The sequence below is a fragment of the Hemiscyllium ocellatum genome, chromosome 18 (assembly GCF_020745735.1).
Source record: "Hemiscyllium ocellatum isolate sHemOce1 chromosome 18, sHemOce1.pat.X.cur, whole genome shotgun sequence".
Classification (NCBI taxonomy): Eukaryota; Metazoa; Chordata; class Chondrichthyes; order Orectolobiformes; family Hemiscylliidae; genus Hemiscyllium; species Hemiscyllium ocellatum.
This window is the reverse complement of record NC_083418.1, coordinates 74,871,083-74,884,511: the sequence shown is the minus strand read 5'-3', so window position 1 is coordinate 74,884,511 and position 13,429 is coordinate 74,871,083. Positions and strand designations below refer to the sequence as shown.

Here is a 13,429-nt window from a genome sequence, read left to right as displayed (position 1 = left end):
GTGGACCATCAGTAGCTTTTTGCCTTCCTTGTTGAGAGGGGAAGCTTTGTTTTTGGAGGTCTGTGGTCCAGAGTGACTCTCCAATGGCAGTGGTTGCATCTGTGTGTTAAATAACCACTGGAGGTTCACCCGCTAGTTACCCGGACTGTCCATCTCACCCATGCTTATCAATATCTTCTGCTGGATCTATGAGGACATTCTATCGTAGTGGTTTCCTCCATGTGTACTACACGTGGCACTGCTAAGGCCACTATGTTGCTGGTCTTCAGATCAGATTATTATCCGAGAGAGACAGGCCACCATCCTTAATGGAGTGGCCTCTTATGTGTGGTTTCTTAAATGACTGCTATTGGACTATAGCGTCGAGAGTGTGGCACAGGGAAAGCACAGCAAGTCAGGCAGCATCTGAGGAGCAGGAAAATTGATGTTTCGGGCAAAAGCCCTTCTGCCTGAAATGTCAATTCTCCTGCTCTCAGATACTACCTGACCTGTCGTGCTTTTCCAGCATCACACTCTCAGCTCTAATCTCCAACGTCTGCAGTCCTCACTTTTGCCATTGGAACATATCCATCACAATCCTGCTGTTTGCCTTTATGAGTACTTGATTGACATTTTAAGGATCCATGCTTAAACTATACAGAACCACAATCCTTTAGGTCACTTGACTTGAAATGTTAACTCTGTTTTCTCTCCACGGAAGCTGGCCAGACATGCTGAATTTCTCCAGCGATTTCTGTTTCTGTTTGCTTCTGGCCCAGAGGTAGAGACACTATCATGTGCCTCAAGAATCTCCTTAGGAAGGATAGATTGACCTTTGGAGGTAGAGCAATATGAATTCACCAGAATAATACCTGGACTCAAACGATTAAATTAACGTTAGATTACATAAACTCAGACTGTGATCTTCGAATTCAATGGAATAATTTGATCATTTTATTCAAAAATATTCAATACTACTGGGGAGGCTAGGACTATGAATGACATTCCAAAATTAGTGCCAAACCACGCAGGAGTATAATTAAAAATCACTTTTAAATTAATTGTGGTAGAAAACTTGATATGTTCTTCCGTACTGGAAACTAATTCTAGATCAATTATTGATTTTAAATCTGATATTGATAGAGTCTTATTAATCATAGGAATTAGGAGATGTCAATCAGATTATAGAGTAAGGCCACAGATCAGTGAGATCATATTTAAACAGCAGAGCGGGTTGAGGGGGCTAACTGACCTCCTCTTGGTCCTATTAATGTGACAGCATTGAAACTTCAGATGAATGGAACAACTGCATGAAATCACAGAGCAAAAGTGAGGACAGCAGATGCTGGAAATTAGAGTCGAGAGTGTGATGCTGGAAAAGCACAGCAGGTCAGCCAGCATCTGAGGAGCAGGAGAGTTGACATTTCAGGAAAAAGCCCTTCATTCCTGATGAAGGACATTTGCCTGAAATGTCAACTTCTCTGCTCCTCAGATGCTGCCTGACCCGCTGTGTTTTTCCAGCACCACTCTTGACCGCATGAAATCACAACCTGATACTCAACTTAAAATTCTATGGTCCAATTACATTATTGTTTTCTCAGACTGCATTAAATATAATACAAATTGAATCGATCTTACATAATCTGAAAAGGTGCATTATGCAGTAAACTGGAAAAGCTAAAGAAATATTAATTTATAAAGTATTGTACAGATAATGCCAGCTGCTTCAGGCACTGTTAGGTTGTTTTTTTTCCTTCACTCGTGGGCATTGCTGGCCGGCCAGCATTAATTCACTGTCCTGTGTTGTCCTTGGGAAAGCTGCCTTCTTGAAACTCTGCAGTCACAATTAACCACTGAAGGATTGTAAAATCTGTTACTAAGGTTCAGGAAATAACAACAAAGTTATCAGTATCAGAACATAAGTGTTCACAAATTAATGTGCAAATTGTTTATGTAAATATTAATTGTGTAGATACTCAAAATAACTAAATGAAATACTTTACCCAAGGTACTGTATCTCAGAAACTAAAATTGGAAAGTATTAGTGACCACCTGTAAGAAAAATATATCTGATAGAAATATTTATTCTGCTCTATTTCAGAGTATTTGGCGCTGCCATCTTTCTCACCTCGACTCTCAATATGCTTATCCCATCTGCAGCTAAAGTGCACTATGGTTTTGTGATATTCGTCAGGATCTTGCAGGGACTGGTAGAGGTATGTTTAACTCTCCTAGGGTACAGGAGCAACACCAATTAATTCACAGAATCCTGCAGAGTGACTGTGACACAATGTTGTCAGCTCTGAAGAATGCTACATTTGTCTCTGACGTTTTGCAGCTTGTCCATTATGCTTTATCCATTTAAACTGGTAAAAGCTGCACTCCCATAACACATTGACCTATTGATAGATGTTGGCTGACTTTTCATGCATTTTCAACCTTTGCTATTTTAGTTCCCAATAATTACATTTGTTCTTGCTGTTAATTGCTGAGATGGTAATGTTTTATTCCAGATTATACGTTATCATGTTGGGGTACTAACTGGAAACTAATAACTGTAGCTGCATGCCAATATTTTAATTAGCATTGCAATTCAATTGGTTTTGCAGAGTACTTTGAAAGAATACAAATGTCTGGTTTCTCAGGTTCGTTTTTGCGATATTGACCTAGGGCGAGAGGCTGAATAGGCAGGGGCTGTTTTCCCTAGAGTGTCAGAGGCTGAAGGGTGCATGGATAGGATAAATAGACAAAGTCTTTTCCCTGGGGTGGGAGAGTCAAGAACTAGAGGGCATAGGTTTAAGATGAGAGGGAAAAGATTTAAAAGGGACCTAAGGGGCAACTTTTTCAAACAAAGAGTGCTGCGTGTATGGAATGAGCTGCTAGTGGAAGTGGAGGAGACTGGTACAATTACCAGATTTAAAAGGCATCTGGATGACACATGAATACAAAGGTTTGAGAGGGATATGGATCAAGTGCTGCCAAATGGGACTAGATGAATCTAAGATATCTGGTCAGCATGGCCAAGTTCGACTGAAGGGTCTGTTTTCATGCTGTACATCTCTATGACTCTATGACTATTAAAGTGTTGAGGGTAAGTTTGAGAAATCACTGTGTGATTGCATAGAATTATAACAGTAACTGAACAGCAAGGTACAATTGCCCCTCTCAAATAAAATCTTTAATGAAGTTTTCTCTGTTTTGTCTGCATTAGTACTTCTGAAAGAATAAACATATTGTTTTTGCTTTATTGCTTTATTGACTGATAGCAAAATTACAGACCTGTCTGAAACTTTCGCTCTGTGTAAAAATTGATGTGTGTTTGCAGGGAGTCACGTACCCAGCCTGCCATGGCATTTGGAGTAAGTGGGCACCGCCATTGGAGAGAAGCAGACTGGCAACCACTTCATTTTGTGGTAATTATCTTTTCTCCTCTAAGTTATTTTTCAAAAGATTTAAAAGTTTGAAGAGTAACCTTTGACTGGGATCTTGTTTGCATATTGTTTCACACTGATTTTCTTGCAGGTTCATATGCCGGAGCAGTCGTTGCAATGCCTCTTGCTGGGATACTGGTGCAATACACTGGATGGCCCTCAGTTTTCTATGTGTACGGTAAGTTCTATATTCCAATGAAATTAGTGGTTGTCAGTCAATATGCCCCAAATACAACCTGCCATCAGGCTTCAGAATGCAAAAAAAGCCCTTCCTTCTTTTATTAATTTCTGCATTTGTGGTTATGAATACAAATATAGGAAGTGAATGGTTTAGTTTTAATCTAGAGGCTAATGTTCTGGGGATGTGACTTTGAATCCCATAATGTCAAATGGTGCATTTGAATTCAATAAAATTCTGGAAATAACAGCTAACCTGATGGGACCATGCAACTATTAAGCAAATGTTGTAAATATCCATCTCTTTCACAAATGATCTTTAAGGAAAAGAAAACCACTTACCTGGTCTAGCCTACCTGTACCTTCAAATGTGCAGCAATGTGGTTGACCCTTATCCACCCTGTGAGTTAGGTGAGGAAGACCCTCAATAAAAGTTCAGTTAGAGTTGGGCAAGAAGCACCAGCCTTGCCAGTGATGCCTACATCCTATGAAAAGCTTTTTTAAAACAGGCAACTCTGAAACTGCATCACTACAACTTGCAAAATAGCTCAACAGTTTCAGAGTGTTTTTTCTTAGAGAAAATAGAAGTTTCTGTGTCATTTCCAAAAAGAATCTAGAAAGTTGTTTAGAAATATACCAGTAGAGATCATTTCATGACTACATACAAACATTGGGAAAGCGAATGAGATTTCTGACTTGATTGATAGAGTAAGAGGACGTAAATGTTCTGCTAAACCTTAGTTAGGTTTCAGCTGGAAGATTGTGGTTGAAACTCATTATGGATCATTGCACAAAATTGACTATTATCATCTTAATTATCATCTTCTTAAATCACCCACTTGGAACTCAGTACTATTGCAACTTCATGGAATTGAATATTGGGTGGGTGGCTAATTCACTAATGCCTCTTTAGCACCTACATCCTATGAAAATGAATTTCTGCCCCTTTGTGTTCAATAATGGACACCACACTTGTGGAAAAAGTAGAATGATGCCAGGTTTAAGGAACCAGATTTCTGTGGAAACACTGCAATGGAGAAGATTTGAAGATTTATTAGATGTGTTTAAAAGAAGATTAGTTCCGATGAAATGAATATGGTGAAAGTGGGTATATCAGTATTTGGAAGATGTTGATGTAAGAGAATTAGCAAATGAGCTAGAAGTGAGATGAGCAAGCTTTTATGACCTGGAACACATTGAATGAAATAATGATGGCAGCAGATTCAACAGGAAATTTCAAAAGGCAGTTTGTTATTAATGAGAAAAGGGAAAAAAAATCATGTCTATGGGAGAAGAATGAAGCGGGGGGGGGGGGGGGGGGGCGGTGGGGGGTTGGTGGTGGACTGGAGGGGTGGGGGGAGGTTTCATTGAGTCCCTTTAAAAGAGGCAGTGGTGACCCAAATGAGTTAATGGTCACTTTCTTCATTGTAAAATTCTTTAATCTGAGGTATATGAGAATGCATAAGTGCTAATATAGTTTATATAATCAAACTAGTTCTTCAAACTGGATGAATACTTTTATCATGCCTCACTAAAGTAGGTAAGAAAAATTTGACCAAAGAAGAATCCCTACAGTGTGGAAACTGGCCCTTTGGCCCAACAAGTCCACACCAACACTCCAAAAAGTAACCCACCCAGAGCCATTCCCCTTACCCTATATTTACCCCTGACTAATGCACCTAACCTACACATCCTTGAACACGATGGGCAATTTAGCATGTTCGAGTAAAAAGTGAGGTCTGCAGATGCTGGAGATCAGAGCTGAAAATGTGTTGCTGGTTAAAGCACAGCAGGTTAGGCAGCATCCAAGGAACAGGAAATTCGACGTTTCGGGCCAGATCCCTTCATCAGGAATGAGGAGAGGGTGCCAGGCAGGCTAAGATAAAAGGTAGGGAGGAGGGACTTGGGGGAGGGGCGATGGAGATGTGATAGGTGGAAGGAGGTCAAGGTGAGGGTGATAGGCCGGAGTAGGGTGGGGTGGAGAGGTCAGGAAGAGGATTGCAGGTTAGGAGGGCGTGCTGAGTTCAAGGGAATCGACTGAGACAAGGTGGGGGGAGGGGAAATGAGGAAACTGGAGAAATCTGAGTTCATCCCTTGTGGTTGGAGGGTTCCCAGGCGGAAGATGAGGCGCTCTTCCTCCAACCGTCGTGTTGTTATGTTCTGGCAATGGAGGAGTCCAAGGACCTGCATGTCCTCGGTGGAGTGGGAGGAAGAGTTAAAGTGTTGAGCCACGGGGTGGTTGGGTTGGTTGGTCCGGGCGTCCCAGAGGTGTTCCCTGAAGCGTTCTGCAAGTAGGCGGCCCATCTCCCCAGTATAGAGGAGGCCACATCGGGTGCAGCGGATGCAATAGATGATGTGTGTGGAGGTGCAGGTGAATTTGTGGCGGATATGGAAGGATCCCTTGGGGCCTTGGAGAGAAGTAAGGGAGGAGGTGTGGGCGCAAGTTTTGCATTTCCTGCGGTTGCAGGGGAAGGTGCCGGGAGTGGAGGTTGGGTTGGTGGGGGGTGTGGACCTGACGAGGGAGTCACGAAGGGAGTGGTCTTTGCGGAACGCTGATAGGGGAGGGGAGGGAAATATATCCTTGGTGGTGGGGTCAGTTTAGAATTGGCGGAAATGACGGAAAGGACCGCAGATTCCCCCCAGACGTGATCGACAATGCCCTCCACCGCATCTCCTCCACTTCCCGCTCCTCCGCCCTTGGGCCCCGCCCCTCCAACCGCCACCAAGACAGAACCCCACTGGTTCTCACCTACCACCCCACCAACCTCCGTATACAGCGTATCATCCGCCGTCATTTCCGCCACCTCCAAACGGACCCCACCACCAGGGATATATTTCCCTCCCCTCCCCTATCAGCGTTCCGCAAAGACCACTCCCTTCGTGACTCCCTCGTCAGGTCCACACCCCCTACCAACTCAACCTCCATTCCCGGCACTTTCCTCTGCAACCGCAGGAAATGCAAAACTTGCGCACACACACCTCCTCCCTTACTTCTCTCCAAGGCCCCAAGGGATCCTTCCATATCCGCCACAAATTCACCTGCACCTCCACACACATCATCTATTGCATCCGCTGCACCCGATGTGGCCTCCTCTATATTGGGGAGATGGGCCACCTACTTGCAGAACGCTTCAGGGAACACCTCTGAGACGCCCGGACCAACCAACCCAACCACCCCGTGGCTCAACACTTTAACTCTCCCTCCCACTCCACCGAAGACATGCAGGTCCTTGGACTCCTCCATCGCCAGAACATAGCAACACGACGGTTGGAGGAAGAGCGCCTCATCTTCCGCCTGGGAACCCTCCAACCACAAGGGATGAACTCAGATTTCTCCAGTTTCCTCATTTCCCCTCCCCCCACCTTGTCTCAGTCGATTCCCTTGAACTCAGCACCGCCCTCCTAACCTGCAATCCTCTTCCTGACCTCTCCACCCCACCCTACTCCGGCCTATCACCCTCACCTTGACCTCCTTCCATCTACCACATCTCCATCGCCCATCCCCCAAGTCCCTCCTCCCTACCTTTTATCTTAGCCTGCCTGGCGCCCTCTCCTCATTCCTGATGAAGGGCTCTGGCCCGAAACGTCGAATTTCCTGTTCCTTGGATGCTGCCTAACCTGCTGTGCTTTAACCAGCAACACATTTTCAGCAATTTAGCATGGCCAATTCACCTCACCTGCACATCTTCCGACAGCGTTATTTCTTTAATGAGTCCTGGCCAGCAAGAAAAGTTACTTTCGCGGATTCAAACCAAAAAAAAACCTTTGCATGGCGGAAATCTCAAACAAAAATGAAAAGTGCTGGAGAAACTCAACAGGTCTGGCAGCAACTATAGAGAGAAACAGAGATAGCATTTCAAATCTGGTGACCCTTTATCAGGATTTACAAAAGTATTGGACTTGAAATATTAACTCTGTTTTTCTCTCTATGGATGCTGCTAGACTTGTGTTTCTTCAGCATTTCCTGGTTTGGTTAGGTTTTGGAGTAAATTGAAGGGCACTCCCATGGTCTCTTTAAAAATAAAACACAGCACATAAATCTGAAGTCATGGATATCTCCCTTATCATTTTAGATTAGATTAGATTACTTTTTTTATTTTTAACTGAAAAATTTAAGTATCATTGTCTTCAGGGTAATTTGACAATATACTGGCCATGGGTGTTGAGCCAGTAGATTCAGTGTAGATTCAGAAAATTATTGTTGAGAAGCTGTTGAGCAGAATGGATCTTGTGCATAAGTGCGTTCGTTACAAAAAAAAAATTAGATAAACGAGTGAAAGAAAATTTCTCAAGTATGTTTCAAAGTTGAGTCAGTGGAAACTGAGTTAGCAAGAGACTGTCTTCAAAATGTGGTAACCATTTTTACTCAACTATTTATTAATCTGATTCTGGATCAGTGGTGCTGGAAGAGCACAGCAGTTCAGGCAGCATCCAACGAGCAGCAAAATTGACGTTTCGGGCAAAAGCCCTTCATCAGGAATAAAGGCAGAGAGCTGGAAGCATAGAGAGATAAGCTGGAGGAGGGTGGGGTGGGGAGAGAGTAGCATGGAGTACAATGGGTGAGTGGGAGAGGAGATGAAGGTGATAGGTCAGGGAGGAGAGGGGGGAGTGGATAGGTGGAAAAGAAGATTTTCTGGTTTGGTTAGGTTTTGGAGTAAATTGAAGGGCACTCCCATGGTCTGTTTAAAAAAAAACATAGCACATAAATCTGAAATCATGGATATCTCCCTTATCATGTAGCTATTTTTAATTGAAAAATTTAAGTATCATTATCTTCAGGGTAATTTTACAAAATACTGGCCATGGGTGTTGAGCCACACTCTCTCAGAATTGCAAAGGGCCCACTCTATACTACATCCTCAGGAGAATTCATACTCTCAACAAACAGTATTTCAACTCCATCTCAAACATCAAAAACTGTAAGTACTACAAACTTTTATCTACCCACCTCCATAACCAGCGCTCCTCAAACATTCCAGAAGATTCCCCCGGCCTCGGAAACGCCATTAGCCATGCGGCTGGTGCAGTTTCCACCCCCATGCTGATTGATGATATCACTTCCGCCCCCATCATGGCCACTCCCAAAGCCACTTCCGGCCCTCACATCACCACTGATGCCACTCGCTCAGTGACTTCCGCCACCCCTACTGCCATGTCTGCCACCACTTCCCCCCCCACCAGCGCCACTCACCTGCAGTCTGCTGACACCCCCCCCACAGACCCCACTGTCACTATCCCCAACCCCCAGAACCCTGAGGGGCACATTACCCCTGCTCATGACTCCACCCCCATTCCCCCACCACCACACCCACTCCAGGTACTGGCTCCGACCCCACTCCCAGCTCCACACCCACACCAGATCCCAGCTTCCAGCCCTACCGAGTTTCCACCATCCCTCCAGACCTCCCCCTCACTGAGGACGAACGGTCAGTCCTCAGCAAAGGATTCACCTTCATCCCCTTCCGTCCACGCATCAATGAATTTAATACACGCCGTGACGTCGAACATTTCTTCCGTCGCCTCCGCCTCCGAGCTTACTTTCACAATGAGGATTCCCGCCCACCTTCCGAGGAACCCTTCGCCCACCTCCAACTCACTGCATCCACCTGGACACCCCGCGCTGGCCTATTACCTGCCCTTGACCTCTTCATTTCCGACTGCCGCCGGGACATTAACCGCCTCAACCTGTCTACCCCCCTCCAACACTCTAACCTCTCACCCTCACAATGCGCAGCCCTCCAATCCCTCTGCTCCAATCCCAACCTCACCATCAGGCCAGCGGATAAAGGGGGCGCAGTGGTAGTCTGGCGCACTGACCTCTACACGGCTGAAGCTAAACGCCAACTCGAGGACACCACTTCCTACTGCCTCCTAGACCATGACCCCGCCCCCCATCACCAAACCATCATCTCCCAGACCATACAGAACCTCATCACCTCAGGAGATCTCCCACCCACAGCTTCCAACCTCATAGTCCGAGAACCCCACACTGCCCGGTTCTACCTCCTTCCCAAGATCCACAAGCCTGACCACCCCAGCCAACCCATTGTCTCAGCATGCTCCTGCCCCACTGAACTCATCTCTACCTACCTCGACACTGTCCTATCCCCCCTAGTCCAGGAACTCGCAACATACGTTCGAGACACTAACCACGCCCTCCACCTCCTCCAAGACTTCCGTTTCCCCGGCCCACAATGCCTCATCATCACCATGGATATCCAATCCCTCAACACCTCCAGGTGCTCCGGTTTCCTCCCACAGTCCAAAGATGTGCGGGTCAGGTGAATTGGCCATTCTAAACTGCCCATAGTGGTATGGGGTAAGGGATAATGTAGGGGTATGGGTGGGTTGCGCTTCGGCGGGTCAGTGTGGACTTGTTGGGCCGAAGGGCCTGTTTCCACACTGTAAGTAATCTAATCTAATCTAATCTACCTCCATCCTCTATGACCAGGGCCTCCAAGCCCTCCATTTTTTCCTCTCCAGACGTCCCCAACAGTACCCTTCCACCGACACTCTCATTCGTTTGGCCGAACTGGTCCTCACCCTTAACAATTTCTCCTTTGAATCCTCCCACTTCCTCCAGACCAAAGGGGTAGCCATGGGCACACATATGGGCCCCAGCTATGCCTGTCTCTTTGTTGGCTACGTAGAACAGTTGATCTTCCATAATTACACCGGCACCACTCCCCACCTCTTCCTCCGCTACATTAATGACTGCATTGGTGCCACCTCGTGCTCCCGCGAGGAGGTTGAGCAATTCATCAACTTCACCAACACATTCCACCCTGACCTTAAATTTACCTGGACCATCTCTGACACCTCCCTCCCCTTCCTGGACCTCTTCATCTCCATTAATGATGACCGACATGACACTGACATTTTTTACAAACCCACCGACACCCACAGCTACCTGGATTACACCTCTTCCCACCCTATCTCTTGCAAAAATGCCATCCCGTATTCCCAATTCCTCCGCCTCCACCGTATCTGCTCCCAGGAGGACCAGTTCCACCATAGAACACACCAGATGGCCTCCTTCTTTAGAGACCACAATTTCCCTTCCCACGGGGTTAAAGATGCCATCCAACGCATCTCGTCCACATCCCGCACCTCCGCCCTCAGACCACACCCCTCCAACCGTAACAAGGACAGAACGCCCCTGGTGCTCACCTTCCACCCTACCAACCTTCGCATAAACCAAATCATCCGCCGACATTTCTGCCACTTCCAAAAAGACCCCACCACCAGGGATATATTTCCCTCCCCACCCCTTTCTGCTTTCCGCAAAGACCGTTCCCTCCGTGACTACCTGGTCAGGTCCACGCCCCCCTACGACCCACCCTCCCATCCTGGCACTTTCCCCTGCCACCACAGGAGCTGTAAAACCTGTGCCCATACCTCCTCCCTCACCTCTATCCAAGGCCCTAAAGGAGCCTTCCACATCCATCAAAGTTTTACCTGCACATCCACTAATGTCATTTATTGTATCCGTTGCTCCCGATGCGGTCTCCTCTACATTGGGGAGACTGGACGCCTCCTAGCAAAGCGCTTTAGGGAACATCTCTGAGATACCCGCACCAATCAACCACACCGCCCTGTGGCCCAACATTTCAATTCCCCCTCCCACTCTGCCAAGGACATGGAGGTCCTGGGCCTCCTTCACCGCCGCTCCCTCACCACCAGATGCCTGGAGGAAGAATGTCTCATCTTCCGCCTCGGAACACTTCAACCCCAGGGCATCAATGTGGACTTCAACAGCTTCCTCCTTTCCCTTTCCCCCACCTCATCCTAGTTTCAAACTTCCAGCTCAGCACAATCACCATGACTTGTCCGGACTTGTCCAACCTGCCTATCTTCTTTTCCACCTATCCAGTCCACCCTCTCCTCCCTGACCTATCACCTTCATCTCCTCCCCCACTCACCCGTTGTACTCTATGCTACTCTCTCCCCACCCCACCCTCCTCTAGCTTATCTCTCCACGCTTCCAGCTCACTGCCTTTATTCCTGATGAAGGGCTTTTGCCCAAAACGTCGATTTCGCTGCTCATTGGATGCTGCCTGAACTGCTGTGCTCTTCCAGCACCACTGATCCAGAATCTGGTTTCCAGCATCAGCAGTCATTGCTTTTACCTATTTATTAATCTGAACCCTTTCCACTATCCACGATTGTTCAATGTGCTTTCATGTTATGTGCGATACCTTGCTAAATGTATTGAGATGATTTGTTATGTTCACTAATCTCTTAAGATATTGTACTGTTCCCCTTTTTTAATATTGATAGTGCAGCTGTGTACTTCTAGCAATTGTTTGTACATATTTCAGTTGCCCAGCAGTCATACTGTCTTTCCATGTTTGCAGATGCTAACAATTTGAGTGAAATGTTGTAACTGAGTAACAAGATATCAAATAACTAGCAATTGATCTGTTGTAGAACAGGGGTATTTTGTGCAATAACATTTAACTCCTGATTATACACAATTTAATACTTCTTGCTTTTCCTCTTGAATTAGGATCACTTGGAATAGTGTGGTATATGTTCTGGATTCTGGTATCCTATGAAAGCCCCGCAGCCCATCCAACTATCACAGATGAGGAACGCACCTATATTGAAGAGAGCATTGGAGAAAGTGCCAAACTTATTGGAGGAATAGATGTATGGATATTTTTATACAAAATTAATTTTTGGGAATGCTAAATTAATTAAACACAAACACAGCTGTAGAAACTCAAACATATGCACAAAAACTCTGTGTGTGCGTAATTGCATTGATTAAATTTTCTCCATCATGGCATCCCAAAGGATTGAATTTTGGACACAATGCTTTCCTGAATCATGGATTATGCCCAAGTTGAAACTGTACCTTATTTGCTTATAACATGTATACTTTTTTTTAACACAAGCACTGAGCTTTATAATTAGAAACATGGAAACACTGAAAATCGGTGAAGGAGTAGGCTATTTGGCCCTTCCAGCCTGCCCCACTATCATGGCTGATCATGCAATCTCAATATCCCATTCCCGCTTTCTCTCCATATCCCTTGATCCCTTTAGCCACATGGGCCATGTCCAGCTCCCTCTTGAATATATCTAACAAACTAGCCCCAACATCTTCCTGTGGGAGAGAATTCCACAGGTTCACAACTCTCTGGGTGAAGAAATTCTTCCTCATCTCAGTCCTGAATGGTTTACCCCTTATTCCCGGACTGTGATCTCTAGTTCTGGACTTCCCCAGCATTGTGAACATTCTTCCTGCATCTAGCCTGTCCTGTCCATCAGGACTTTATATATTTTATTACATACTACACATATAAAGAGCTTTCCTTTATGTAGTTAAACATGTAATGAACTGAGAGCTCAACACTTGGACACATTTCTTTTCAGTGGCTGTTGGAATTATGATGGGGGAAGAAAGAACTTTTCCATCAGCTCTTAGAATTAAGCATAAAACAACAAATTGCTTGGGCATTTTACAACTGATTATTTTAAATATCATGGTGGTTTAAGGATGTTGTCAGGGTGATCGCTTGAGTATTAAATACTACATGGTACTCGGGAAAGAAACTGAAAGTATGTTGTGTAATGCAAGGAAGGTCCAGACAGCACATGCAGCAGCAACACGAAACAATTTCCATTGAGTTTTCATATTCTTCACGAAAGTTATATCAATGACTTCAAGTGGTTCTTTCAGCCCGTGATATGACATTGACAATTAAGAGAAATGCTGAAGAACAATATAGAGGTAAATACAGGGACATTTAGGGATTGTGCCTTGACATTTGGTGGAGCCTATGTGTCTGCCATTCTAGCAAAGAAGCATGTTGATATATTGGCTGATGATAGGA

General features: G+C 45.4%; 1 protein-coding gene across 1 annotated transcript in view; it reads left to right on the top strand.

Moving 5' to 3' along the window:
• Positions 1-13,429, top strand: part of slc17a6a (solute carrier family 17 member 6a) — a 71,377-nt gene that overhangs the window by 24,705 nt on the left and 33,243 nt on the right. Inside the window, exons 4-7 of the mRNA XM_060838609.1 lie at positions 2,081-2,195; positions 3,305-3,392; positions 3,502-3,588; positions 12,097-12,239. Of these exons, the coding sequence (XP_060694592.1) occupies positions 2,081-2,195; positions 3,305-3,392; positions 3,502-3,588; positions 12,097-12,239 (433 nt within the window). The remainder of the gene's footprint in view (positions 1-2,080; positions 2,196-3,304; positions 3,393-3,501; positions 3,589-12,096; positions 12,240-13,429) is intronic.